At 42.4% G+C, this 25,787-nt stretch overlaps 14 protein-coding genes across 14 annotated transcripts; 9 read left to right on the top strand and 5 right to left on the bottom strand.

The window, feature by feature from the left end:
- Positions 1 to 71: 71 nt before the first annotated feature.
- On the top strand, positions 72 to 1,541 carry FA14DRAFT_118879 (Asp-domain-containing protein; the record flags this gene model as incomplete). The annotated part of the gene is made up of 1 exon (XM_025496320.1): positions 72 to 1,541. The coding sequence occupies one exon, from the start codon at positions 72 to 74 to the stop codon at positions 1,539 to 1,541; it is 1,470 nt and encodes a 489-aa protein (XP_025357794.1).
- A 208-nt stretch (positions 1,542 to 1,749) lies between these two features.
- On the top strand, positions 1,750 to 3,518 carry FA14DRAFT_14533 (argininosuccinate synthase). Its single transcript, XM_025497272.1, has one exon. The coding sequence runs from the start codon at positions 1,933 to 1,935 to the stop codon at positions 3,196 to 3,198; it is 1,266 nt and encodes a 421-aa protein (XP_025357795.1). The 5' UTR covers positions 1,750 to 1,932; the 3' UTR covers positions 3,199 to 3,518.
- Positions 3,411 to 4,769, bottom strand: FA14DRAFT_114188 (uncharacterized protein; the record flags this gene model as incomplete). Its single annotated transcript, XM_025496038.1, has 2 exons — positions 3,411 to 4,604; positions 4,653 to 4,769. Coding segments are annotated over 2 exons (1,311 nt in total), but the record flags the coding sequence as incomplete, so codon positions are not given.
- Positions 4,770 to 5,477: 708 nt separating this feature from the next.
- FA14DRAFT_159524 (uncharacterized protein) lies at positions 5,478 to 6,497 on the top strand. Its single transcript, XM_025498259.1, has one exon. The coding sequence runs from the start codon at positions 5,549 to 5,551 to the stop codon at positions 6,428 to 6,430; it is 882 nt and encodes a 293-aa protein (XP_025357797.1). The 5' UTR covers positions 5,478 to 5,548; the 3' UTR covers positions 6,431 to 6,497.
- Positions 6,498 to 6,742: 245 nt separating this feature from the next.
- Positions 6,743 to 9,082, top strand: FA14DRAFT_14583 (uncharacterized protein). Its single transcript, XM_025497292.1, has one exon. It carries the CDS (start codon positions 6,863 to 6,865, stop codon positions 8,927 to 8,929), a length of 2,067 nt encoding a protein of 688 aa, XP_025357798.1. The 5' UTR covers positions 6,743 to 6,862; the 3' UTR covers positions 8,930 to 9,082.
- Positions 8,952 to 10,817, bottom strand: FA14DRAFT_14605 (glucose-6-phosphate isomerase). Its single transcript, XM_025497299.1, has one exon. It carries the CDS (start codon positions 10,674 to 10,676, stop codon positions 9,003 to 9,005), a length of 1,674 nt encoding a protein of 557 aa, XP_025357799.1. The 5' UTR covers positions 10,677 to 10,817; the 3' UTR covers positions 8,952 to 9,002.
- A 112-nt stretch (positions 10,818 to 10,929) lies between these two features.
- FA14DRAFT_130164 (uncharacterized protein) lies at positions 10,930 to 11,589 on the top strand (the record flags this gene model as incomplete). The annotated part of the gene is made up of 2 exons (XM_025496904.1): positions 10,930 to 11,298; positions 11,381 to 11,589. Coding segments are annotated over exons 1-2 (384 nt in total), but the record flags the coding sequence as incomplete, so codon positions are not given.
- A 1,204-nt stretch (positions 11,590 to 12,793) lies between these two features.
- On the bottom strand, positions 12,794 to 13,613 carry FA14DRAFT_119152 (orotate phosphoribosyltransferase; the record flags this gene model as incomplete). The annotated part of the gene is made up of 2 exons (XM_025496338.1): positions 12,794 to 13,243; positions 13,338 to 13,613. The coding sequence occupies 2 exons, from the start codon at positions 13,611 to 13,613 to the stop codon at positions 12,794 to 12,796; spliced, it is 726 nt and encodes a 241-aa protein (XP_025357801.1).
- A 330-nt stretch (positions 13,614 to 13,943) lies between these two features.
- Positions 13,944 to 15,625, top strand: FA14DRAFT_104962 (uncharacterized protein; the record flags this gene model as incomplete). Its single annotated transcript, XM_025495722.1, has 3 exons — positions 13,944 to 14,131; positions 14,206 to 14,327; positions 14,400 to 15,625. Coding segments are annotated over 3 exons (1,536 nt in total), but the record flags the coding sequence as incomplete, so codon positions are not given.
- Positions 15,626 to 16,054: 429 nt separating this feature from the next.
- On the bottom strand, positions 16,055 to 16,873 carry FA14DRAFT_114708 (FMN-linked oxidoreductase; the record flags this gene model as incomplete). Its single annotated transcript, XM_025496069.1, has 1 exon — positions 16,055 to 16,873. A coding segment is annotated over one exon (819 nt), but the record flags the coding sequence as incomplete, so codon positions are not given.
- A 706-nt stretch (positions 16,874 to 17,579) lies between these two features.
- FA14DRAFT_118394 (Tim17-domain-containing protein) lies at positions 17,580 to 18,226 on the top strand (the record flags this gene model as incomplete). The annotated part of the gene is made up of 2 exons (XM_025496288.1): positions 17,580 to 18,014; positions 18,086 to 18,226. The coding sequence occupies 2 exons, from the start codon at positions 17,580 to 17,582 to the stop codon at positions 18,224 to 18,226; spliced, it is 576 nt and encodes a 191-aa protein (XP_025357804.1).
- A 781-nt stretch (positions 18,227 to 19,007) lies between these two features.
- On the top strand, positions 19,008 to 20,033 carry FA14DRAFT_105878 (uncharacterized protein; the record flags this gene model as incomplete). Its single annotated transcript, XM_025495761.1, has 2 exons — positions 19,008 to 19,356; positions 19,477 to 20,033. Coding segments are annotated over 2 exons (906 nt in total), but the record flags the coding sequence as incomplete, so codon positions are not given.
- Positions 20,034 to 20,499: 466 nt separating this feature from the next.
- On the bottom strand, positions 20,500 to 21,756 carry FA14DRAFT_152885 (DUF947-domain-containing protein; the record flags this gene model as incomplete). The annotated part of the gene is made up of 2 exons (XM_025497557.1): positions 20,500 to 21,154; positions 21,230 to 21,756. 2 exons carry the CDS (start codon positions 21,754 to 21,756, stop codon positions 20,500 to 20,502), a joined length of 1,182 nt encoding a protein of 393 aa, XP_025357806.1.
- A 116-nt stretch (positions 21,757 to 21,872) lies between these two features.
- On the top strand, positions 21,873 to 23,844 carry FA14DRAFT_159529 (uncharacterized protein). The gene has a single exon (XM_025498260.1). It carries the CDS (start codon positions 21,956 to 21,958, stop codon positions 23,642 to 23,644), a length of 1,689 nt encoding a protein of 562 aa, XP_025357807.1. The 5' UTR covers positions 21,873 to 21,955; the 3' UTR covers positions 23,645 to 23,844.
- The last annotated feature ends 1,943 nt before the right edge of the window (positions 23,845 to 25,787 follow it).

The following is a 25,787-nucleotide window of genomic DNA, read 5'->3' on the forward strand; positions in this document are numbered from 1 at the left end:
TTGAAATGTTTCACAATTCAAAGCGTGATTTCAATAATCCAGATGAAACTTTTGCATTCGCTAAAGGTCAAATGGATTACGTTCAAGCAAAATGGGGAAAAACAGAAGAGGCAAAAGAGAAACGTAATCAAATTCTCCAAAAACGTCAAATTATCGGATTATCAGATTATGGTCAAGATAATTTCTACTTTGCCCAAGTCAGTGTAGGAACGCCAAAGCAAAATTTTGACGTAATCCTTGATACGGGTAGTGCTGATTTCTGGTTGGTGGATACGGATTGTACAAGTTCACAATGCGATGGATCTGCATTGTTCAACCCTAGCGCATCCAGCACTTATCATGCATCCAGCAATCCATTCCAAATCACTTATGGTACAGGAGCAGTAAAAGGTACATTGTCTGCTGATACCGTTTCTTTGGCAGGATACACTGTCGATAATCAAACATTTGCAGTCGCCACTCAATTAGCACCTCAAAGTTTACAAGCACCAACTTCAGGTATTATGGGAATGGGTTTCCAAGCACTTGCACAATCACGAGCAACGCCTTTTTGGGAAGTTTTGGTACAACAAAACAAGCTCAAGACAAACGCATTCACTTTCCAATTAGCACGTAACTCAAGAACAGCAACTTCAAATTCTCAAATCTCTCCCGGAGGTGTTTTCACATTGGGTGAAATTGATCAAAGTCAATATTCGGGTAATATCAATTACGTCGACCTTTCTAATCAAGAAGGTTATTGGACCGTTCCATTACAAGCTCTTAGCGTTGATGGTCAAAATGGAAACATTAACGGAGACGGTACTTCTGCTATTGATACCGGTACAACATTGATCATTGCACCTCCAAGTGTTGCCGAACAAATTTATGAACAAGTTCCAGGCGCAAATCCTGTTAGCAGTGGCTTTGGCTCAAGCAGTCAGGGAATGTATTCAATCCCTTGTTCGTCAAGTGTTAACATCTCTTTAACCTTTGGCGGTCAACAATATTCCATCAATCCTGCTGATATGAATGCAGGTGCACTTGATTCAAGTGGACAAAATTGTTTAGGTGGCATTTTGGGATCCGATCTTGGAAGTGGAGCACCTAATTTCATTGTTGGAGATGTTTTCCTCAAGAACGTCTTTAGTGTTTATCAATATTCTCCTGCTGCCGTCGGTTTTGCCGCATTGAAAGGACAAGCAGCACAAACTGCTTCAACCACTTCGGGAGCGGTTAAAATTGGATCAAACACAGCCGCTGCAGCAAGTGCATCTTCATCTTCTGGTGGTAGTGGTGGTGGTCTTCCTCCTTTGTTCAGTTCAATTCTTTCTGGTTCAGGTAGTGGTTCATCATTGGCTGCAGGTTCAGGTTTGCCTTCTCCAAGTGCGGCTGCCAGTGTTTCAGCTTCTTCACCTTCTCTTACACCCGCAAACGGAGCTGATTCGAATAATTCAGGTTCTCTGCAAAGTTCCGGTACGAAAACTATTGTTACCAATCAAGTTGTTGGACTGATGACGATGTTCTTTGCTTTGATTTGTGGAATGGCTATTGCTTTCTAATCAAGATCCAAGTCATCATATATCCGATTGGATAATAAGTTTCCCTCTCTCTTTTCATCGTCATGTATCTGCTCTCTCAATGTTTGCTTTTTGCTTCTTCATCATTTCAATGCATATATAATTTCTCATTTTCATAATCACCTTACCATGCTGCATTTATTCTTCTAACTCTCTTTGTTTGTCATGCGCTACTTGCTTGAACCGCGTCAACGCGAAAGAGTGTGCCTGTGCGGCAAGAAGAAAGAAGAGAAAAAAAAAGAGTCACACTGCAGGAAAGGAAAGAAAACTCAAGACTGTTTATCTGCATTTGGAAATGCACTAAGATAAGAAGAACTAAATTATAACTCTCTCCTTCTCACTTTATACCATCACATTTACACACTTTTACAACATGGCAAAAGGAAGCGTTTTATTAGCTTATTCTGGCGGTTTAGATACATCATGTATTATGGCATGGTTGATCGATGAAGGTTACGACGTAATCGGATTCATGGCTGATGTCGGTCAAGAAGAAGATTTTGATGCTGCTCGTGAAAAGGCAATGAAATGCGGTGCAAAAGGTTTCATTTTGGAAGATATGCGAAGAGAATTTATCGAAGAACTCATCTTCCCTGCCGTTCAAGCTAATGCAGTTTATGAAGATGTTTACCTTTTAGGTACTTCCCTTGCCCGTCCAGTTATCGCACGTGGAATGATGGCCGCCGCTGCAAAGAATGGATGCGAATACGTTTCACACGGATGCACAGGAAAAGGTAACGATCAAGTTCGTTTCGAATTGGCTTTCTACGGTTTAAAGCCTGATATCAAGGTTATTGCTCCTTGGCGTATTCCTGAATTCTACAACCGATTTGCCGGTAGAACTGCATTGTTGGATTACGCTGCTTCAAAAGGCATTCCAGTCGTTCAAACAAAGTCTAAGCCATGGTCAACTGACGAAAACGCTGCTCATATTAGTTATGAAGCTGGTATTCTAGAAGATCCCGATCAAACTCCACCATCTGAAATGTGGAAATTAACAACCGATCCAAGAAAGGCACCCGATACACCCGAAGAAATTTCCATCGAATTCACAAAAGGTTTACCTACCAAAGCAACTATTGGCGGTAAAACCTACACAGATGCCGTTGAACTTTTCTTGGCTGTGAACGAAGTTGGTCGAAAACACGGGGTTGGCAGAATTGATATCGTGGAAAATCGTTTGATCGGATTAAAGTCTCGTGGATGTTACGAAGCATCTGGTCATCATATCTTACGTGCTGCTCACATTGGATTAGAAGGTTTGACAATGGACAGAGAAGTTCGTCGTGTTCGGGACGATTTAGCAAAGCGTTATTCAGAATTGTTGTATTACGGCTACTTCTACAGTCCAGAATGCAACTACGTTCGTGCTTGCATCATCCCATCCCAAGTCACCGTTAATGGAAAAGTTCGTCTTTCGCTTTACAAGGGTAACGCAATGATCATCGGTCGTTCCTCCCCAGAGACTTTGTACAGTGCTGAGTTGGCCAGTATGGACACCGTTGAAGGATTCAGTCCAGAGGCAACGAGCGGATTCATCGAAACAAGTGCTATTCGTATCAAGAGTTACGGGTTATCCCAAACACAAAAGGGTTTGGGAGGTGTTGACCGTAAAGAAGCATATGCTCTCAACAAGTAAGCTCTTTCGTTGATTCATCTCGCATTAAACTCTCCAAAAATTGTTTTATATTCTCTGATATAGTTTAGCGATACAATAAAGTTTTTCATCCTATAATGCGTCTATGAAGATTCTGCAATGGCTTCCTTGCTCATAGGACTGGGCTCGGTCGCACTTGTACTTTGCTTTTCTGAGGTATTTCGAGGGGGTACTGGCGCATTATGTAGGGTATCTTGTGCTTTCTGAGCATCTTGTTCTGCGATTCGGTCCTTCTTTTCAGTTTCAACTTCTTTCTGTAAGGCTAGCAATTCAGCTTCCATTTCAGCTTCATCGGGTTCTTCCACTCCGCTTGCTTGTCGCATGCCTTGCGCTCCAAGATCGATTGCTTGTCTAACTTCATCTGCACTCGCCAGTGTTTCTTGCATTTCATCCATATTTGCATCAATACGATCAGGTTGCAAGCGTGCATCGCCCAATAACGTTTTAAGAGATGCAGTAGACGTTTCATAAGCTTTCATGATTTCTACATCACTTGCCGCTTGTTCTATCTTTACCAAAATGCCATGTAGAGTTTCCAATGTGCCAACTCGTTTCTCCAACAAAGCTTCTAGGGTCTTTTTGGATCGTAGATAGGATAATGCTTGTGACTTGCTATTCTCTTTCAAACATTTTTCCACTTTGCTTTGCCGCTCTTTGATACGCTTCTCAATCTCTTCAATCTGCTTTTCTACTTTTGCATGTGTATCGCGTACATCCATGATTCCTTTCTCATGTTCGGTGATCTTTGATTCGGGTTCAATCGATCCATGTTCAAGCTCCAATTTGATCACCTCTTTATCCACAAGTGCTACTTTTCGATCCCGTGCTAGATATTTCAGCAACACCTCCAAATCACTTTCCGATAGACTAGACTTTGCAGTTGATGAATCGGGAAGCGTTGCTGCAATGGCAGGTTTGACAACTTCTTCAACAAACGTTCTTCGTGAGAACAAGCAATCCAAAGCAGATATTCGTGGAGATGAACGATGGGCTGCCAGAACAGCTTCTGCGACTCTTTCAACATTCTCAAGCACAACCCAATTTCCTTTAGACTTTTCCCAATCTTCATCACTAGCGTCACTTGATGATTCTCCGAAGCCTAAGCTTAGCGATAATTGAGAGATTGCCCATGTTAGAGGAGCCATAGCAAGCGATGCAGCACGAGAAGATAAAGCTGTTGATTTTTGCAAATGGTGGCCCAATGATGGTCTCTTGAAACGTGCACGTGAAGATAAGAATTGTTTCATTTCAATAACTTCTTTCCTCTGCTGTAATTCCATGATCACAGTTCCCAATCCTAAAGGACGACCAACGTCGTCCAAACTTAGGTCATCTAATAATGCTTGATTCACATGTAGAATGAGTCTGTCGGCTGTTGAAGTCTCTGGCTCTTTGCCTTTGGCTGTTTGAGAGGATACTTTCTGATTGTCAAGAACACCTGCAAGACATGCAGAGCTCAACAATTCCCTCCACCATTCCAGACTTGCCTCGTAAGATGCTTTGTTCGATGATCGATGGGCGGCTAGATCGGCATACAAAGCTGGCAAGCTAGAACTTGCCGAGGAAGGATCCTGAAAATCCGGTCTAGCCTTAAGCCATTCAGAAAGATGTTGTGACTTGGCGTCCATCTTTATGAAGAAGAAGAAGAAGATGATGATGATGATGGATGAAGGTGTTGATGTGGAACAAAGAACACTAAGGCGCAGCGCGTACATAGAAGAAGGTGCGGGCGTTCGGTAAGATTGCCCTGCATAAACAAAGCATTTGCATACACACACAGATAGCATACAACATATGGCAGGGAGATCAGAATCAAATATGCAGTGACAGACGGATGTTGTGGAAGTGCAACGTTCCCTTTAGATAGGATACGTCTAACGGTCCTTCTGGATTAGATACATCTGACAATTTTCTCTACTGGGGTACATCTGACTTTCCTTTCTACTGAGATACCTCTGATATACCTTTCTGATGTGATACCTCTCCCGATCCTTTATGACATGATACTTCTACCGACACTCTCTGATGCGGTACCTCTGCCAATAGTTTCTGATGTGTTACCTCTATCGACCTTCTCTGATGCGGTACCTCCAACGATCCTTTCTATTGTGATATCTCTAGCCATCATTTCTTCTGGGACAATGATGTTATATAATCAGAATAGACTGAGCTTGTACGCAGTAGTCAGTCTGGATCAAATCGTTGGCTGCTGGGTTATATAACTCTTCTTTTGTCTTACGCTTGTACGCCGAATTAGCGTGACTTTTCATGCAGAAAGAATGTCAAAAAAGAGTTGTTTGCCTGACTCCTTCTTTCATCATCAATATTGATGATGATACGATATCCGATCATTCCAGGATCTTGTCAAAAGCTCCAGTCAATTCTAGTACGGACGACTTCTTCCAAATTTATCAAGCCGAGAGCCGTTCATCCGATCAAGTTAACATCATTCCACACGTCGTCATGTTCATTCTCCCAAGGATTGGCCAAAGATGATTTATTTTCCCAACCAACGGCCAAAGATGTTGGACCTTCCATATTGGCAACCTATTCAGCACCACTGAGCAAAACTTTTGTCCGATTAAAAATCTTTTCCCTAAGTTCGTTGGCAGCAGCAATTACATTGACACCGGCTCTTTTGCTTGCTCCTGCTGAGATTGGTTGGTCAGGTCGAATTGGACTTTGCATAACAGCATTGGCTACAAGCGGTGCAAGTACAGCAATATTTGCTTGGATAGGCAAACCGTACGTTGGATCAATGCGACTTCTATCACCGAGTATTGCAAATCAATCCTTACAGAAAGACTGCAAAGAGATGATTGGCAAAACGAGCAATCAAACATCTTTATTGAACGGCATAGATCTGTCCATTTCCAAACCTGCCTTACAAACGATAACAATCGATTGGCGATTGCGCAAATTGCAAACCACAATTTATGAGCCTGATCTTATCCGACCAACATCTAGACCTTTGGCCACGTGGGAATTGGCGAGTAAAGCACCGATTCCACAAGATATAGATGAGAATTGTCCATTTCCGATTACAAGACTTGTCGCTTCTACTCGGATGGAAAAGAATGATGAATTAGTTGGCAGATATTGGGCAACTTGGCAAGCACCCAAACTTGCCGGAGATTGTACGCAAGAAGGAAACATCATCCGTCATTATAGCATTCACGAAGAACTTCTAGGTGATGATTGGAGAGTTTTGTGATATTGTGTATTTTCCGAAAGGAGGGTGTCATATTTGTACAGAAGTAATGAAATACCTCAACAACATCTTTTTTTGCATTGTGATCGTTTGTCTGTTGGCATTTAAGAGCCGAAAAATGTGCGAAGATCTTACGCGCGGAGCATTCTTCCTTTTTCTTTTCTTGCGCCCGGAGCCTTTGAACGAAAAGTGCATATATTGTGCTTATTATATGGAAAGACTTTTTCTTGTTCCATACACTTGTCCTTCTCATCGATAATTTGAGGAGGCATTACCAATCGTTTGGCACTTCCAGATCTGTTGGTGGAAATTAATATCAGAAAAGATACTTGAATCACCAAGAAACGTATATCATTCTTATCAATTTTGACTGCTCGGCGACTATTTTTGTATCACGAAAATCTTCCAGACGCGAATGTGAACAAATACATCAAGATGGTAATCAATTCTCCTTCAAGCATCCTTAATCATCCATCTAGCCCTAGCAGGTCATCCGTACACCATTCAAGTCCTCCAAAACCGTTGGCAACTGCAACTGATCTGCCTATCCGAACGGCATGTAACTTTTGTCGGTCAAAAAAGATCAAATGTGATAAAACTGCAATCGAAGATGGTGGTTGTGCAAGGTGTAAACGTGAAGAAATAATGTGTTGTTACGATGTCAGAGATCCGATAGGGAGACCGAAAAAACGCAGAATGACCGGAGATGCATCGCCTGTGCAAAGTTCATCTTCTACGATTCATCAATCTCCTCAACAGGCACGTATCACTCCGAAAGGTTTAACAAGCAATACCATCTCTTTCAATCCTGAACGATCGTATGCGGAAGCAGGAATGTATCAACCACAAAGTAATGGATCACTATCTAGCTTGACGAATAAATTTAGTCCCATCAATGCCTCATATTCATCAGCCATTGCATCCTCCTCTCAATGGCCTAATTTGCCTCCTTTGAATGCCGTTCCACCAAAGTACAACAACATTTACAACGTCGGAAAGCCTCAAAATGCTCAATTGCGTAACAATTATGCGGCTCAACCCACTTCGCAATCCTTGTCACCTTCCAATCAATCTGTCGCTACCTCTTCGCATGGAATGACGCCTTCCTCCTCTACGACTACGTTTGAAACAATAAGGCCTTCGAGTATTGATGATGCACCAAATTTGTCAGACCTGGGATTAGCAGCATTTTTGGAAAGTTTGGACACCTTGGAAATCAATACGGAAGATGGGTTAACAGCAGCAATGCTAGAAGCTTTGGCAGCAAGTTCATTGAAAGAAGATGTTACGCACGCTCAAATTCATCAACAAAGCTTTTTGCCCAGTCTTTCGTCTTCCGTTAATTCGATTCAAAACACGGCAAATTTGCAAGGTAGCACATCTTATGCCGTTCCAGCCGATCTTTCGTGGGCCGATTCTTCTTGGTTAGACCAAATCAGCGCTCAATCAGCATCCTCTTTGGACAAGATGAATAAGCAAAAAGCGGCCGAACCATTTACTGACGAGCGTCATGAAATTTCATCAACATCCATGAACCGAAAGAGAGACGAACAAGAAAGGAGCATGCAAACAGTCTTCGAGCCTGAAAAGAGCACCTCTTGTTGTTGCGGAAAGGATGATGCAAATGTAACACAAGCAACACCACAATCGCATGTACAACAGCGCACTTTACCTTCCGAAAACTCATCAACTAGAGTTCATTGTGTTCCCGATCCCACCGGAAAAGGATGTACATGTTTATGCGACGTGAGTGTAGCTTTGATCAATGTGCGAGCCACTTTACGTCAAACAAGAGAAGACCAATGTGCCGATAACCCTTTACCGATCAAGGATGATAATAAAAGGGCAGCTTCCACTTTGCAATTAACTTTATCCGCTTCACAAGCTGTTGCCGCCCAATGTGCTTGTAGTGCTTCTTGTCCAACGTGCAGAACTGATCCTAGCACTTCATTAAGCGCTTCACTCTTGGTCTCGACCGCTTTGCAAATCTATATACGAGCCGTTAGAACACTTCGACAAGGTTTCGGTGCAGGTGATTCCCGCTCGAACTTCACTGAAAGCATCGGCGGAGCGGAGAATGGAGGTCATATACATGCAACAGGAAGCGAATGGGATGTGAGCATAGGTCAGTACAAGCCAAAAGCGACAAACGCTCGTCGGATCGCCCTCTTTGCTATGAAACTGGAACTTCGTGATTTACGCGATGCGATCGCAAAAGTTAGTCGTGCTGCTAGTAGAACTGGATCTGTGACTACAAACGAAAAAGAATCCTCAAAGATAAAAAGCTGCTGTTCAGACAATTTGGAATCCAATCAGAATGAACTCGCTCAATTTGTTCAATCATCTTCTGTAGAAGCAGGTATCAATCCTGTAGATCAAGTTGTCATTCGTAAATTGCATCAACAATTGGGCGATCTTCTACGTACGGTGGAAGGTATTGAGGAACAGCAAGATGCCGAAAGGAACGCTTTAAGTGCTGGAAATGACTTGATGTATTCATAAATCAATCTTGTAATCTTATTCGCTTTATTTACCTACATTCATCTCAAAATCGGGAGGCGTGATTGCTGTATAGTCATTTTTGTCGATGAGTCAAGTAGTATTTCGTCAATCCGCTCGTGGACGAATCATGACCAGCGCCGTCCACTTTTGAGACATCTCCACCTTGCAAAAGGGGTAAAATCTTCTTTGCGAGAACTTTACCTAGTTCGACTCCCATTTGGTCGAATGAGTTGATTCCCCAAATGAAACCTTGCGTTGCGATCTTGTGCTCATACATTGCGATCAAGGCTCCCAAAACTGCAGGTGTCAATTTGGGGAACATGATTGAATTTGTTGGGCGATTTCCCTCAAAGATCTTCGACTTGACCAAGAATGAATTTTGTTGATCTTGTGCACTTAATTCTTTCTTAACTTCTTCCTCTGATTTACCGAATGCCAAAGCTTCGGGTTGAGCGAGGAAGTTTGAGATCAAGATGTCATGATGTGGGCCCAACGGGTTATGGGATTGGGCAGGTGCCAAGAAATCGCACGGGATGAGGCGGGTGCCTTGATGAATTTCTTGGTAGAATGCGTGTTGACCGTTCGTTCCAGCTTGACCAGCAATGATCGGACCGGTTTCGTAATTGACACGTTCCCCATCTTTGGTAATGGTCTTCCCGTTCGATTCCATATCCCCTTGCTGGAAATAATCGGCAAATCTGCACATGTATTGATCATAAGGCAATAGCATGTGTGCTTGGCAACCGTGAAAGTCGGTATACCAAATACCGAACAAAGCCAACAAAACGGGAATGTTCTTGTCTAGGGGTGTGTTCTTGTAATGCAAATCCATTTCATGAGCTCCCAATAAGAGTTGTTCAAAGTTGTTGTAACCAATAACCAAACAAATGGACAAGCCGATTGCGCTCCACAGTGAATAACGACCGCCTACCCAATCCCAAAATTTAAACATGTTCGCCTTATCGATACCGAATTCGGTGGCCGCTTTCACGTTGGTGGAAAGGGCGACAAAATGTTTGGCGACATGAGCTTTGTCACCGGCACTTTTAAGGAACCAGTCTCGTGCAGTTGTTGCGTTCGTGATGGTTTCTTGAGTAGTAAAGGTTTTCGAAGCGACGATGAAAAGAGTTGTTTCAGGATTGCTTGCACGCAATGCTTCGGCCATGTGTGTTCCATCGATGTTGGATACGAAATGAGCGGTCAAATCACGTTTTGCATATGGTTTCAAGGCTTCGCAAACCATGACGGGACCCAAATCCGATCCACCAATTCCGATATTTACGATGGTATCAATCTGTTTGCCCGTGTAGCCCTTCCATTGACCATTACGAACTTGTTCGCTGAATTGCTTCATATGCTCCAATTCGCCTTTGACTTCATCTACTCCTTCTACTGGAGGATTGAAATCTTGTGGTAAGTCACGCAATGCGATGTGTAAAACAGATCTGCCTTCTGATGAATTGATCGGCTTGCCGGCAAACATGTCATCGCGTTGTTGTTCAACTTTTGCTTCTTTGGCTAAGGATAATAATTTTTTATAGATCTCATCATCGATCAAATTCTTACTGAAATCAGTCAAGAAGGACGCATCAGTTTTTGAAGAATTGAACGAACGTGAATACGTTTCGAATCGCTTTGGATCATCTTTGAAGGCTTTAGTCAGATTGATCTGTTTGCCTTTGCTGGCATACAATTGTTCCAATTCTTTCCATGCTTGCAATGAACTAGCAAGAGGATGTTGTGACATTTTGTAAATCTTTGCTGGATCTTGAAAAGATGAGAAGTTTAAAAGGATACGTAGTGATGGTATGAAGAAGAAGAAAGGTTTTTATGCAACTGTATTGGTCAGAGAATGCCGAAATTCAGGATAAGGACAAGGGAAGTTTTGATTCGGGCGCATCTTCCGTTCAATTTTGCCAAATTCGCACGGTCCTTTATTCGCCTCTATAAGCCCAGCCCAGCCCAGCGCATACAGGCAGTAAGGGTGGGTGGGTGGAGGACAACAAACAAGTGCAAATGTACAAACGCGACACGTGACAATATGTTAAAAATTGCATTTGCATCTTTTTTTTGGGAAGGGATATAAGCATTTCCTTGACTCCTCGATCTTCGCTCTTCTTTCGATGCCAAAGGAAAGCTAATTTCTCTTCTTTCAACAAACAAAGACTTGATGTCACATTAATAGACTTACTTCATGGCTCAAGAAGTCAAGGAGAATGACACAATCATTGGCTCCCAGTCATCGGTCAAAAAGCTCAACAGATGGGAAGCAACAATTCAAGAAGAAGAATTGATTCAAGCCGCAGCAATGCCCCTCGATGAAGTGCCGAGTTGTATGAATTGTTTCGATAAATGGGCTGCATGTTTTGGTGAGCGATGAATTATTTCTTAGCCTGATCTTTGACAGTTTGACTTACTGATATTCTTCTGTCGATCTCATGATTTTTATAGCACTGGGTCCACAAATCCGACACGTCTATCGTTATGGATCGATCAACAAGTGTCAAGGAAAGATGGAAGATTTCAAATACTGTTTGACGCTTAAAGGTTTAACCCAAGAAGAATTTCGTGCAAAGTGGATTCGCAAAAGAGCAGAAGATTCTGCTAGCAAACGATTGGAAAAGAGTAGCGAAGACGTTTGGGAATTACGCAAAGATCCCATCGTAGATCCTGAATACGATGACCAATATGTGAAATCACAATGAGAACGTCAACATAAGGTGAGTTTCAATTTTTCGTTCCCTTTTTATGATTATTCTCAATTTTCAGTTCTGCTACCGAAAAGGAAGTTTTTCGCTTCTTTGTGGATAACCCTTACCAAGCTTACCATTGTATGACTTGATTATACTTTGAGCCTTTTTCTCGAAGAGAAATCACTGACAATTCATTCTTTTCGTCTCTCGAAAGCAGGCATGTATAACTTCCTCTGATTTGGGTACGTATACGATTCGACTCAAACACTTCCATGATGACAACTAGTTTATCCATTCTAGGAGGGCTACGTTGCATCGCCACGTTGTCTTCAAAAAGGGCTTTGTCGCTTGTTTGTGCTATCCGAAAGGAAGCAGTATCCACTTCAAGTGGCTTGATTGCTGATCGGATGACATGACAAGCGGTGACTACATTCGATCAGGCTTTGCATCCTTTCGAAGGCCGACGATTAGTCTTTCTTTTCAAGTGACCTCTTGTAACGGATTACCTGTTGTTCGACCACAGTGAAACGGGCGAGATTGTCCCTAGAAGAAGAAAGGTGAAAGTCGTCTTGAAGGATATGCAAATACGCTAATTTTGGATGTAGTAGGTCTGGATGACGTGCACAACGGATTGCCCAATGAATTTTTAATCTTCTCACTGATCGATTCCATCGGACAACGATCATCGTAACAATAATACTGATAGTGCCTCATTCTTTCCTTCCACTAGAATGCTTGCAAGTCTTTTACGAAGACCGTCGAATGAAAAGATAGTCCAGTAAGTAGTCCTACTTCGAGGTCGACACAGCGAAGATGAGAACAATCCCTTTTTTTCGAGCATGGCGAGTGATCTACTCAGTAGACACAGGGAGCCCCGCTCAAACATGCATGTGAGTAGGCTTTATCGTTCACCCCCGGCGAGCCGAATCATTACTGACAATCATTTGGTTCATCATTTATTTTCACAGCACCAGCTGAGCTTTCAAAGATATTGTGCCAACGTGAAAGATGACAAAGCTCACTGACACTCGGATACATCATCTTTCCTCATTTTGTTTCTCGTGACAGACAGCATGCACGGCATACCCTTTATAATTAGCTTTTGTACAATAAAGATACCCATCCGATAAACAATGACTACTATTTCTGACAAAGAGCCTTCTACTTCCGTCTATTTTGCGATTGATGAACTTCCACCGTAACGTTTGCGATATTCTTTCATTCCAGTAATTTCTGTAGCATACCCTCCACGACTTTCCATGAATGTGATGATTTGGTCTAGGCCAACAACGCTGAGTACGGGAACATTGAGTCTCTGTGAAACGACTTCTACAGTACTTCGTTCATCTTGATCATTGATACGTTCTTGACGATCCAAAGCAATGCATACACCAACCAAGGTGGCATCTTGAGCTGCTTCGATGAAAGATACTGCTTCATTGATAGCCGTTCCAGCAGTCATAACATCATCCAAGATCAATACACGACCTTTAAGAGGTGCACCAACCAGAGTACCACCTTCTCCATGAGTTTTAGCCTCTTTACGATTATAAGAGAATCCTACATCGATACCATGATGCAATTTAAGAGCCATAGCAACAGTTGCTGCGAGAGGAATACCCTTTGGAAGATCAAGAGATGTAAAGGATGATATGTATTAGAATTTCAGCCCATTATCTATTCACTTCGGCTTCCGTTTACAATGCCAGACTTACCTTGTAAGCAGGACCAAAGAGAACGTCGAACTGTACGCCAGATTGGATGATCCTTTGTGCATAGCAGCTTGCAACTGTAGAAATGCTTTCTCCTGTGCAAAAAAGGCCTGCATTGAAAAAGTATGGAGATTGACGTCCACTTTTCAACGTGAAAGGGCCTCCAAATTTGAGTATAGAAGAAGAGAGTAATACGTAAAGATAGGATTCTTGATATGCTTCCAATTTGGCTGAATTTTGTGATGCACCAGACTTATACTCAGAAGACAAAGCTGCCATTATGACGATTAGGGTTTTCAGCCAAGAGTCGAGCCAAAACAAGGAGGGTGGTTGTCGTCCGTCATTCAAAGAAGAAAGTTTTGACATGCGGTAAAGGACCAATTGCATATAAAATTTGTATTACGTAATCTTACGCTAATTTGATCTTCGCGATTTTTTCTCATAAAAATTTTGGCAATAAGAATCTCAATTCGATCATCATTACCATGATCACAAATAATGGTGGCAAGCCTTACATCAACTGACTCGGGTCCATCAAATCTGGCCAATCGCTCAAATCATTCGACAAAGGAAGATTCAAAAAGAGCTCTTCGAGCGCCACCAGCTCAAATATCATCGGATATTCTCAATGATGATCGTCTAAATGCTGCCATTCAAACGTATTTGCCGACCAACTACAATTTCGAGATTCATAAGACTATCCATCATGTCAGACATTACGGCAGTACATGTGTTGCTTTACAAATGCCCGAAGGACTCACACTTTGGGCAACAGCCATCTCTGATATAATTGAAAGGTTTGTCAATCAATCAGGAAAAATTTCTGGAGCGTAATCAAAGCTAATCTTGTCTTCTTCATACCTATCAACAGATTCACAAGAGCACAAACTGTAATCATGGGTGATGTCACGTATGGTGCTTGTTGCGTGGACGATTATACAGCAAGGGCTTTAGGTGCTGATTTGTTGATTCATTATGGACACAGTTGTTTGGGTAAGCATACAAATTTGGAAAAGTTCAACTTCCGTAAATTTTCTCCTGACTTTTTCTTCCTTTTTATGACAGTGCCTGTTGATCAAACCTCCATTCGAACTCTCTATGTATTTGTGGAGATCGCTATCGATCCCGATCACATTTGCGCTACAATTCGAACCAATTTTCCAGCTCTGCACGCCGAATTCCAGGAATCCATCATTCAAGATCTAGATCGTCGCACAAATGCCGTTGGAAAATCAAAATTGCAAATCGATATTGAAGAAGATGGTCATCAAGCTTACCAGAAGCGACCTACGCACCTTGTATTGGTTGCCACGGTGCAATTCATCAATTCGTTGCATGCATTGAAGGATAGATTGGAGAAAAGTGAAACCCAAGAACAGTTCTTTGACGTTGGGAAATCTAATGATGCACTTGATATCGGGCAAAGGCTTCTTTCAAATGAAGGATCAAGAGGGGAAAAGAAGCTGCTTTCTCAATCTTCTTGGCATTCATCGCCATATCGGATCACCATTCCACAAGTCAAACCTTTGAGCGCGGGAGAGATCCTGGGCTGTACTTCTCCCAAACTTGACTTGAACGAGATGAATGGAGTCGACGGTATTATCTATGTGGGCGACGGACGTTTTCATCTTGAAAGCATCATGATTTCCAATCCGAGTATTCCGGCATTTCGGTATGATCCATACGAGAAGAGATTTGTACGAGAAATGTATGATCATACTCTGATGCGCAGCAATCGAAATAAAGCTGTAGAAGAGGCCAAACAAACGCTGGCATCTGTTCTTGCACCGAAGGAGCAGAATGAAGATACCACTTCGCAATTGAAAGGCTGGGGCTTAATCTTGGGCACTTTGGGTAGACAAGGATCAACCCGTGTTTTGGCCCATCTACGCTCGATGATGGCATCCAACGTGATGCCCTCAATACCGATCTTGCTCTCTGAATTGTCACCGCAGAAGATTGCCCTCTTTGGTCCAGATCTTGTTACCTATGTTCAGACTAGTTGTCCCCGTCTTTCGATTGATTGGGGAGATGCTTTTCCAAAGCCATTACTGAGCCCTTACGAGGCTGCTGTAGCCTTGGGAAAGGCAAAAGGATGGCATGTACCGTCGAAGGATATAAGCCAGAAAACGTCTCGTATGAAGCAAGGCACGCAGGTTCAAAATACCATGGAAGGCGATTATCCCATGGACTTTTATGCTGACGGAAGCCTCGGACCTTGGACTCCTCGTCATGGAATGGGCGTGAAGAAGGGGAACAGCAAAGGTATCAGTAATCGAGATTTACTGAAGCGTGGCAGGAAAGCTGAAGTTGCCTAACTCCTGTTCACCTTGTATTCAATAGCATATCTGTACTATATACGGTCCAATATTGTATTCCAGCAATTTGATATTAATTTTGACGGCGAAAGCTTTGTTTTTCGATGAACAATAGCAATAAGAGAGTGCATGCGATAGAACTCAAATGGTACTTTCTTGTGTATCATTTCGCTTTTGGCTTAAGGAAGCGCTGACTTCCTTGAGTACTTCATCGATTCCTCTCGATCTAATCACATTCGCATCTACTCCTAAAGCAGATGCCATGTCATCCACTGATTTGGCTTGGGAAACTGATGCGCGAAGATCCCCGAGCTTCTGCTTATTCCAACGTAATCGATTGGTCTTCAAAGGCGGAGCACCAGGCACGATAGAGGATGAAGGTTTCATTGCCAGTGACTGAAGGCAGTACTTTGTATTTCCATATTGATTGTCCAATGCTATTGCCAATTTCACCCATTCGGGTGCAATGATCTCCGGGACACTCAAAACACCTTCAGGCCGAAAACAGCTCGGATTGCCTTCAGGTCCACGTGCCATCATCACGGCGCTCACACCGGTTTTTTGCATTAATGAACGTGCTTCAGCTGCATCCCAAGCATCACCATTGCAGATCAAAGGTAATTTTCCGCCACTCTCTTGATCCACAATTTCTTTCACTTCTTGCAGTCTATGTGGTAAGGCAGGCTCTCGCGGTCTCATCGTTTTGGTACGACAATGCAGGGTCAAGGCATCAATGCAATTTGTGCGAACAATCTTTCGAACCAAGTTTTGCGTTTCCTCCTTCGTAGGCAAAAGACGAATTTTGCATGTGACCGAAACGTGTGATGGTGCGGCTATACGCATTGCACGTAGGATATCGCACAATAGATCTGGCGTGCTCAATAATTGTGCTCCCATTCCTCCAATCGTACTGAAAGATTTGGGACAGCCGCAATTCAAATCAACACCTGCCACTTCATCATGAGCAGTGATGAATTTGATGGCCTTATAAGCCCATTCAGGAGAACTGCTGCCTAATTGAAAGATTAATCGATCACGTTCGATAGGATGCGTTGTAAAGATGTGCTTTCCCTCTCTGCTATATGCGACCAGACCTGTCTTTTCGTTCACCGTTCGATCACAGCCAATGATCGCCCTATCTACAATCTCTGGGCTCCATACTAGATCTGCTCCGTACTGTAACGATAACAGTCGAGTTGGAAGAGCTCCTATCCGTACCATTGGTGCTAAGAACAACCCATTTGCAAACGATAAGCTGTGCTGCGATTGCAGCGGCTTGGTAACAGAAAGGAGCTGCTTGATCTCGTCGAGATCATGAGAGGAATGAGTTGGGAGCGGTATATCTCCCGTTTCGGCACATTGTGTTCCGTTTTCGATCGGTTTTTGCGGTTGATCTGACGGGGCTATAGGCTGTTCTAATTCTATTTTTCTTTCGTGATCAACTTGAATTCCATTCATGTCCATAGGTTCCAGTTTTGGTCGCTTATTTGGGAATGGATCGTGATTGTGCGTTTCGCTTGCAGGCACGGCAGAAGACATGATGAAACGATCAAGGAGCGATTGCTTGATACGGTATGAGAGAATAGGTTTGCTTGCTCGATTTGATGCGGGATAGTTTACCGGACGAAGCAAGATTCGAGTATAGCTCAATAAACCACAACGCATAAACGCAAGATGGACATTACAGCAAAGAGCAGTGTTGATGGTAAGAATGAATGCAGAACAAAGGATTGTCTGATTCGTAAAAATGGTCTAAAAATTTTAATCGGCTTTCGGACATTAATTCTCACTTCTTTTGACTGATGATGTGCCGCGTTTTTGATACAAGCAAAAACAAATAATTCTAAAGTTTTGACCCTCAATGTAAAAGAACATTTGTTGGACTTCTTCTCTTGCTCATCATCATCTTGTGATCGTGATAGAAAATATGGCCGAAAGTTCTCCTTTGAAGGCCATGATGGCTCCTATATATCTCCCAGGGCAGGAGCCTCTGCCTCCAGGTTTCACAGAAGAAGATCGGGCAAACATGGCACAAACATTGTATTGGCAAAAAACAATGACAGGTGCTATGGAATGGTGTCCTACGAAATGTGCTTTAAGTGGAGGAGCAGGATTTGCTTTAGGTGGCTTTTTCGCTTTGTTCAGTGCAAGTCTTTCGGTTGATGATCCATTGCGAAGGAGTAACCTTGCTGCTGCTCAATTAGCCGCCCAAGAGAGAGGTTTACCTCCTCCTCCTGAGCCAACAACGATGCAACAAACGAAAGATTTCTTTCGCGAAACGGGAAGGAGCATGTATAGAAGTGCTCGTGGGTTTGGAAAAGTGGGAGCGCTATATTCAGGTATAGAGTGTTGTATTGAAGGGGTAAGTGAATCCGTGTGAAAGGGAAGTAGTCAACCACTAATTTGTCTCACCTTTCTCTTTCTTTTAAACAGTATCGAGCCAAGAATGATATCTACAATTCACTTTATGCAGGATTCTTGGCTGGTGGTATTTTGGCTCGCAATGCAGGACCAAGAGCAGCGGTAGGAGGAGGAATCGCATTCGCTGCATTTAGTGGAGCGATTGATATGTAGTGAGTATGATTCATACTAATCATGATGAAGATCTATGGGCTTATCGATTTATATCTCCTTCACAGCTTCCGCAGAGAACCAGCAGATGATCCTTGATCACTATGAGGTAAAAAAATTGTATTTGTACGCAATCAGATGATTTATGCTGATGAAAGATTAAGAGTGACACGACGATAGTCCGAAAGCAGTGCCATTCCATCATTATAAGTCAGTGATTAATCGAAACCATACTGAAAAGTGCTAGGCCTATAGCTTGAAAATCATGATACGTTGAGAAGTGTCATGCCGTCAATGGTTGTTAGTGATCAGTGAAAGCCAGCAGTCATGAGAAGTGCTGTACCTATAACCCAGACCACTAAGCTATAAGAGGTAACAAATCGTCAAAATAAGTCGGTGATTCGTGAAAGTCAATAGGTAGTCGTCATGATAAATGCTAAAACTGTAACCTGAACCATCATACGTTAAGAGGTACTATTTGTTGTATATATACATTACATTAATTAACGTATGTGAATGTTCGAACGCGCGCGTTCTTGAATCTAGCGATACGCTTTATGCCACACGTCGTTCTTGTTTTACGGCGCGGCATGAGCATTGATGGTAGCCCAGAAAGTGAGCAACAACCTTCTCTCTCAATTCTACCATTCAATCTTTTCACACGAATGTATACATATACTTCAATATGACCTCTAATGGTCAATCACACCTATACGATGCTTATGAAAATGGAATTCAACAACAATCATCTTCATTTTTCGGCTTTCGATTCACGTTTGCTCAAGGCTTTTTAGCCGGTCAATTAAGTGTAATCATTATTGCTCTCTTTGCCATTCGTTATATAATCTTTGAAGATTCAAAAACATCACAAAAATCTACTAAGAGACCTTTGCATATACCTATCCGCACATCAAAAAATCGCAAAAGTGGGTTTTTATCTTCCAGTTCGACATTGAAAGATATTTCTCGTTCGACTCGAATGCAGGATAGTGAAGCAGATGTACCAAGAATGATGGCAGATATAATGAACAGAGTTCAATATGAAATGGACAGTCATGCAAGCGAATCAATCGATTGGATAAATGTGATTGTAGCACAAGCACTGGCAGGTTACAGACAAGACATTAAAGCCGGTGGATGGTCACACGATCAGGATGATGAACGAGAAGATGGAAAGCGAACGAAACAGGTTGATGGTGAGGAAGGGAAAGAAGAGGCTATAATGCAAAGAACAGCACGCGATTGGATGGAAGAAATTCTTAACTTGAATACTGTTGGACGTGGAATGACATTTTTGGATCCTATTCAGGTTACCCAAGTTGAATTTGGAGATGCATATCCAATATTTTCAAATGCCAAAGTACGGCCAGCAGATGATATGGGCAGAATGCGAATTGAGGTGGATATCGATTATGCAGACTGTATGTCACTGGCAATCGAAACCAAGTTGTTGATCAACTTTCCAAGGCCCAGATTTGCAGTCTTACCTGTTTCCCTTGGCTTGACTATCGAACGATTTTCGGGAACCATGGCGATCGAGCTTTTCTCCAATTCATCCACTCAAGCTTCTCCAATCCCTCCCACAGCATCAAAGAGCGAACCTCCTAGAAGCCGACACGAATTGCACTTCTCTTTACATCCTGATTTCACCCTTGACGCAACAGCTTCCTCTTTGGTAGGCTCAAGGGCAAAGCTGCAAGATCTTCCAAAAATTGAACAATTGCTTGTAGGCAGGGTACGGACCTACATACACGATCGTTTCGTTTGGCCAAAGTACTGGACTCTCACTTTGCCAAATCTCGTTCCGCGGCATGTGCACAAAAAGGATACGATTGACGTTCAGAAGTTCGCCCAACAGAGTCCTAACACTCCAGTTGATGATTGGAGGTACGATAAGAGTGCAGTCGCCGCAAACAACTTTAATAACAACAATAACGATGAAGGTCTTGTACAAATTCGAGGTCCAGACGATACGATGGCCGAACAGGGAGATGCACAAACGAATCGAGGAGAAAGGCAGGGAGTCTTTTTTGAAACGGCTCCACCACTTTTCCCTGGTATATTGCATCCTCCACCGCATCCTGATCAGGCATTACCGGGTGGCTTGCCAACAGTAGAAGCATGGCGATCGCATGCTGCAGCATCTGGCACTGGACCTGCATCTGCTACACATCGATCGCTAAGACATCGTACACACGGTCATGATTCATAATATAAATCTACATAAACTAGATGTTGTATAATGTACAAATGGATAAATTGTATCTATATCGCCTTTAATGTCTCCGTACCCTCTTCCTCTTTGGTATCTGTTCCAAACCATCTCCAAAGCTTCCGCTAGCACCGCCACCCAAAGGCATTTGACGATCCTTTGCGGAATTCTTTTTTCTCCTTCGTTCGACAGCTTTTTGAAGACTACTTCGTTTTGCAGATGAAGTTGAGTCTAATGGGTTCTGTCCATTGCTTAGGTGCTCGAATTTGTCTTGTAAGATCAACTTCTTCTTATCGGATTCTTTGAGATAATATCGTTTACCTCCTTTTTGTACACGTTCTTCAATCGCCTTTTGTGCATTCCGCAAAACTTCATCCTTCCTTTCACGTCTTTGCCTTTCGTTTTCTCTTCCCTCTTCACGTCTTAAAGCTTGTTCGATCTGTTCACGTTCTTGACGAAGTCGTAAAGCGAATTCGCTCGTTGCTTTCGGTCCGGCTTGATGCTTTTCTTGTCTCTTCAATTTGGCCAGTGCAAATCGTAATTCTCGTATTTCGCTTGATTGTTGTTCTCGTAGAAAGCCATATGAAGAACGGAAAAGACCTTTATTAGTCGTTGAAGCGCTTAACGATGAGAAGCGAGGATCACGCCTTTCTGTGGATGCTGTTTCCACTACGCTACGTTTGCGTGAAACCGGTCGCCTTGAAGATAGCTCTGTTGGGCTGTGAATAAGGCAAATTTGGATTATAGGAGTCAGTACGATCAATAAAGTTGAATAATGCAATTGATAAACTCACGCATGTTTGCTCTCTCTCTTTTCAATCGCTCTCCTTTCTTGCTTTTCACGTTCTGTCTTTCGATCAACTTCGAATTCATCAACTTCAGAGCTCGAATGATTTTGATCACCTTCATCCGAGATATCTGCGTCTTGTCTCATCGTTCTGTTTGCTTTTGCTAGAGCGGAAAAAGGGATGCGTTCCATCTTTTCGCGCAGAGATGATTCTTCATCTTGATTCTGTGGAGGAACATCTTCAGAGCTGAGAATGCCTTCATCATCATCAGATGTTCCTTCTCCATCGCTATCAAAGTCTTCATCGCTATCCATATATTGTGCAAATTTGGCTTCTTCTTCACCCTGACTTTTAGTGTTCAACGCTTCTTCCTGATCTGGTGAAGATAGGTTTTGATCATATTCTTCTTCGATGTCGGACTGATCCCATTGCTGTGCAACCTTTTTCCTACCCATTGCCAAAGAAGAGTGTGTGTGCGATGATAGTTGAGAAGAAGTGTTCGTCATTTGTTTCAAAATTCGTAGAGGTAACATTTTTTTGTAGTACACAGCGTACTAGTAATAATACATTATATACATTACACGCCCAGGAACAACTTTTGCAGCATCCCAGCGTAGCGTAAATTTCAACTTTTCCCCTTACTAAAACCATATCACCTCTTCCTCTTTTTCGGTCATTTTGCGACAGTATGCTATATGGCTAGTTGGGGCTTCAAATTTATCAAATGCCAAAATGAGCTCTGAATCCAGCCAAATGGCTTTCACAAGGGCTCAATCAATGCATTCAAATATTAGTGGAAAAAAAGATCACGAAAATAAGAATGTCATATCCTTCATTCATGCTTCACCCACATCATCTCCAGCAAGAGTCACAGAAATGACCAACGTCTCACCAACGCCACCTCCTTCATCGAAATCGAACAATAAAGACCAATTCATTCAAACATCATCTTCACAACGTAATGCGGGGCGATTACCTCCAACGGTCGATCCATCTTTGATACATCAGTGTCAATCAACACGATTGGCATTCTCCAAAGCCCTTGCAAACGATCAAATTGCCGCTTCTGAGCCAGACTATCGTACTTCTTTCAAGAGTGCGAATGATGTGGTAAAACGCCTATTGCCCTATCACGTTTGGCATGTTCGCGATGAAGATATTCTGCATGTCCTCAATGATCGTCAATCCAAGAAAAGGTTGAAAGAAGATAGAGTCGATGTCGAAGATAATTCGATGGGCAAGGCAGACGAAGCTCAAAAGGTTCTCTCTGCATCTGTATCACTAGTAAAGCGAAGGAAGAGGCCAAGAGGAAAGGGCGCTTCTCCTATTCAACAGATCGCAAAACAGTATCCAACCATTGCGGAAGCAGATCATTCATGGCAAAAATATTTGGATATCCATTCTCGTGCAAAAGGATTGCAAAGTACGTTGATAGGAGCACAGTCCGTACAGGCACCTGCCCCATTTGCACAAGAAAGCAGATATCACTTAGAAAAGATGGCGTGGGAAGAGGAGAGGGAAGCATTAGTGGAAAATCAACGAATTTTGAGGGTAGTACGAGAGGATGCAATGGCAAAAGGTGTTCCTTGGAGTGCTATTCTTCCGATTCTGACCGGAGAATTGCAAAAAGGATCTGGAGATGAATCTGATTCAGAAGAAAGGAGCGAAGATGAAGAGGATGATGTGGATAGCAGCGATGTGGGAAGTGAAGATGGCCACCAAAGTGCCACTATAAGAAAAGGAGAGAACAAGACAGCACAACATAAGTTTATGCGAGAAGTTACAAAACCGAGAGGTAGACCGCGAAAGGAGCGTGACGAATATGGTAAAATTATTCGACCGTCCACTTCGACAACGATGCCAACAATTCATTCAAGTGCAGATCAACAATCAACTCAAAGTACGAATGCAGGACCTTCGCTTCCTTCACCTGCTTCAAACATGAAAGGAGGTACTGCGACGAAAGAAGAACAAAAGCAGCAAGGCGGTGAATCCAGTACTGCATCTTCGTCTTATGTCATTCCATCACAGCCTATTCGATTGGTTTTGCCATTCTCTACCTTGACACAATTATCAGCTTTAGGAATTAATCCTATTCCCGCTTCTCATTTATTACCAGCAATCGCAGCAAGACAAGCAGCAGCATCATCACCTGCCACATTCTCGATGGATCAATTCGATACGGCGCCTAGACCATCGCCTGTTGATCAACAAGAACCTGCTCTTTTGATGGGATTCACATCAACTTCTGCTATGAAAGAGAATCAGTCACAAGAAGATTCCCTAAAGAAGCAGCAATCTGCTTCATCGCAAAATGATGCTGAAATGATTCATATTAGTTTAGTTTTAAGCAAATTAGGTCCATCCCAATTATCTGGCTTGGCAACTTTGATGCAAAGAATGCAATCGAATGGTAAATGAGATTGAAATTCTATGTATTATGGTGAGGTGAATTGTATATTATTCTATGTACTCTATTGTGATCGCCATTTCAATGTATATCTCCACTTCAATGAAAGAGAAGGTGCGGCGGGATTGCATTAATGGCCCAACCCCATTTATTGATAAGATCGGAGTTCTGGGCCTTTTCATTCACCGCTTGTCTAAAAGATTCATACTCCTTTGATCGGCAATTGAATGCCATTAAAAAGACGGCCTTCTCCGTTTTGTTTTTTTTGAGATAAAGATTCGGAAGCCGAATAATGTGTGTATATTTTGATCGGGGTAAAGGATTAATTCTTGATCTTAAATTGAAGCATATCGAATAGACTCTTTATGCATTTAGATTGACAACTTCTGGTGTGGGAACAAGGCCTGTCAAAACGAAGGTGCATCTCATCAAAAGAAGTATAAGCCACTAAATTCATTCTAGGCCCAAGATCTAAATAAAGGCTTGCACAAGCCTGACAGTTCCAGTGCCTCATTTTACGCGTTTCAATAAAAAAAAAAAAACTCTGGCCTTGACAGGATACACTGACCGAATGCCCTTTTATTTTTTCTTTTGCAATTATTAAGGAACATAAATCCAGACCGAAATGCATACATGCATGCATGCAAAACAAGTTCAAAAGGATGACAGGAAAAGATTTCATACGCCGTCATTTGGTTTCATGCTGCATTCACACTACCTACATACAATCATTCAACTTAAAGCATACAAAAGCGGCGATTGATTTCCCTTCCGAAATGGCGAGTTTGCGATTGTGTATCATGCATACGTGGGGAAAGAAAACGCAACCAAAGCCACAACTAATGAATAATAATAGCTTTAGACTTTTAGACTGTTGTTCTAATTGTAGAAGAACGTGAAGTAAGATTGAATTTTCATGCATTCCAGTAAGAATCTCACTCTGATACAATCATCTTCTTTTGACAAACGTTCCTGATTCTTACGATAAGATCGAAGCAATTCATTAGCATCAGGAACGTTTGAAAGATGACAATTTCATCTTGAACCACAACAATCCGTTTGGCCTTGAGTTGACTTCCAACACCATCATCTTCATCATCCTAGAGAGAACAACGAAAATCACACTCAAACATCTATCGATAAGATCAGCCATTTCATCTCGACTCTTCTTTTATCATTTGGCCAGAATACAAACATCCTCATTTGTCTCAACTCGTCATTAGGTAAGTATCAGATTTGCTATTCATTTCATATCCTCCCTTCTTTCCGCTACCTGTCCTTGTAAGATGTATCATTGGAAAAGAGTGTTCGATTTCGTCATTGGTGGAAGCTGTTCGGACTTGAAACAAACTTAATGGCATGTATACAACTTGTTCTGGTGTTGAAAAGTGTTGGCGTTATTTGGGCTTAACCATCATCACTCAACAAGCCATCACTTCAATACAAAAGGGCGAAAAGGAACGGAACTAGAATTCATTTCTGTGTAGAAATCGGAGCATACATTTTACGCCTCACTCGTTCGTTCGTTATCAGTACGCCAATCGCGTACCGTACTGATGGCCATTCGGATCGTTTCGCTCAAACAGATTATGATTCTCAATCACGGTATTACCATATCCATTTCATCATTGTCGGACTACAACCGTTGGCATAAGCATGAAGCAAAGACTTGCTGTTGTCATTCTTTCCATGTCATTCTCACCTCAAAAGACACAGCTTGGCGTTTCGGCACCGAGCGGAGACGTACGAGAAAATTGACTCTTTTTGGCGTATCGAGAATTGTGACTTCATCGAATAAAAAAGCCAAATTAAGTTCATCAATTCGATGACCGCTACCGCTTTGCGTTGGAGGGAGTTGATCATCCTTTGTATGAAGGGAATACATGAAAGTACAAGAAGCGAAACTGAAAGGTCAACTTGCGCACAGTATTCAGGATTTCAAGAATATCTCAATGAAGCAATGAACAGAAAGGTCATCTTGTTTTGCAAGTCTGATCGAGCCTTTAAAACGATCTTCATCATCTGGTTTTCACTCCTTCTTCGGACTTTCAAGGCAAAAGTTTTGCTCAGCAAATCAGAATCGTTGTCTAAGCTTCCGTCAAAGTCCGACAGAGTAAGACAAGGAGGACAACTGCAAAAGCGCCGATCGCAGTA

Source organism: Meira miltonrushii (assembly GCF_003144205.1).
Source record: "Meira miltonrushii strain MCA 3882 unplaced genomic scaffold FA14scaffold_1, whole genome shotgun sequence".
NCBI classification, from domain to species: domain Eukaryota; kingdom Fungi; phylum Basidiomycota; class Exobasidiomycetes; order Exobasidiales; family Brachybasidiaceae; genus Meira; species Meira miltonrushii.

Excerpts from the sequence above, each read along its gene's own strand:
- FA14DRAFT_14533 (XM_025497272.1), top strand. The coding sequence starts at position 1,933 with ATGGCAAAAGGAAGCGTTTTATTAGCTTATTCTGGCGGTTTAGATACA.
- FA14DRAFT_159524 (XM_025498259.1), top strand. The coding sequence starts at position 5,549 with ATGATACGATATCCGATCATTCCAGGATCTTGTCAAAAGCTCCAGTCA.
- FA14DRAFT_14583 (XM_025497292.1), top strand. The coding sequence starts at position 6,863 with ATGGTAATCAATTCTCCTTCAAGCATCCTTAATCATCCATCTAGCCCT.
- FA14DRAFT_14605 (XM_025497299.1), bottom strand. The coding sequence starts at position 10,676 with ATGTCACAACATCCTCTTGCTAGTTCATTGCAAGCATGGAAAGAATTG.
- FA14DRAFT_159529 (XM_025498260.1), top strand. The coding sequence starts at position 21,956 with ATGAGCTCTGAATCCAGCCAAATGGCTTTCACAAGGGCTCAATCAATG.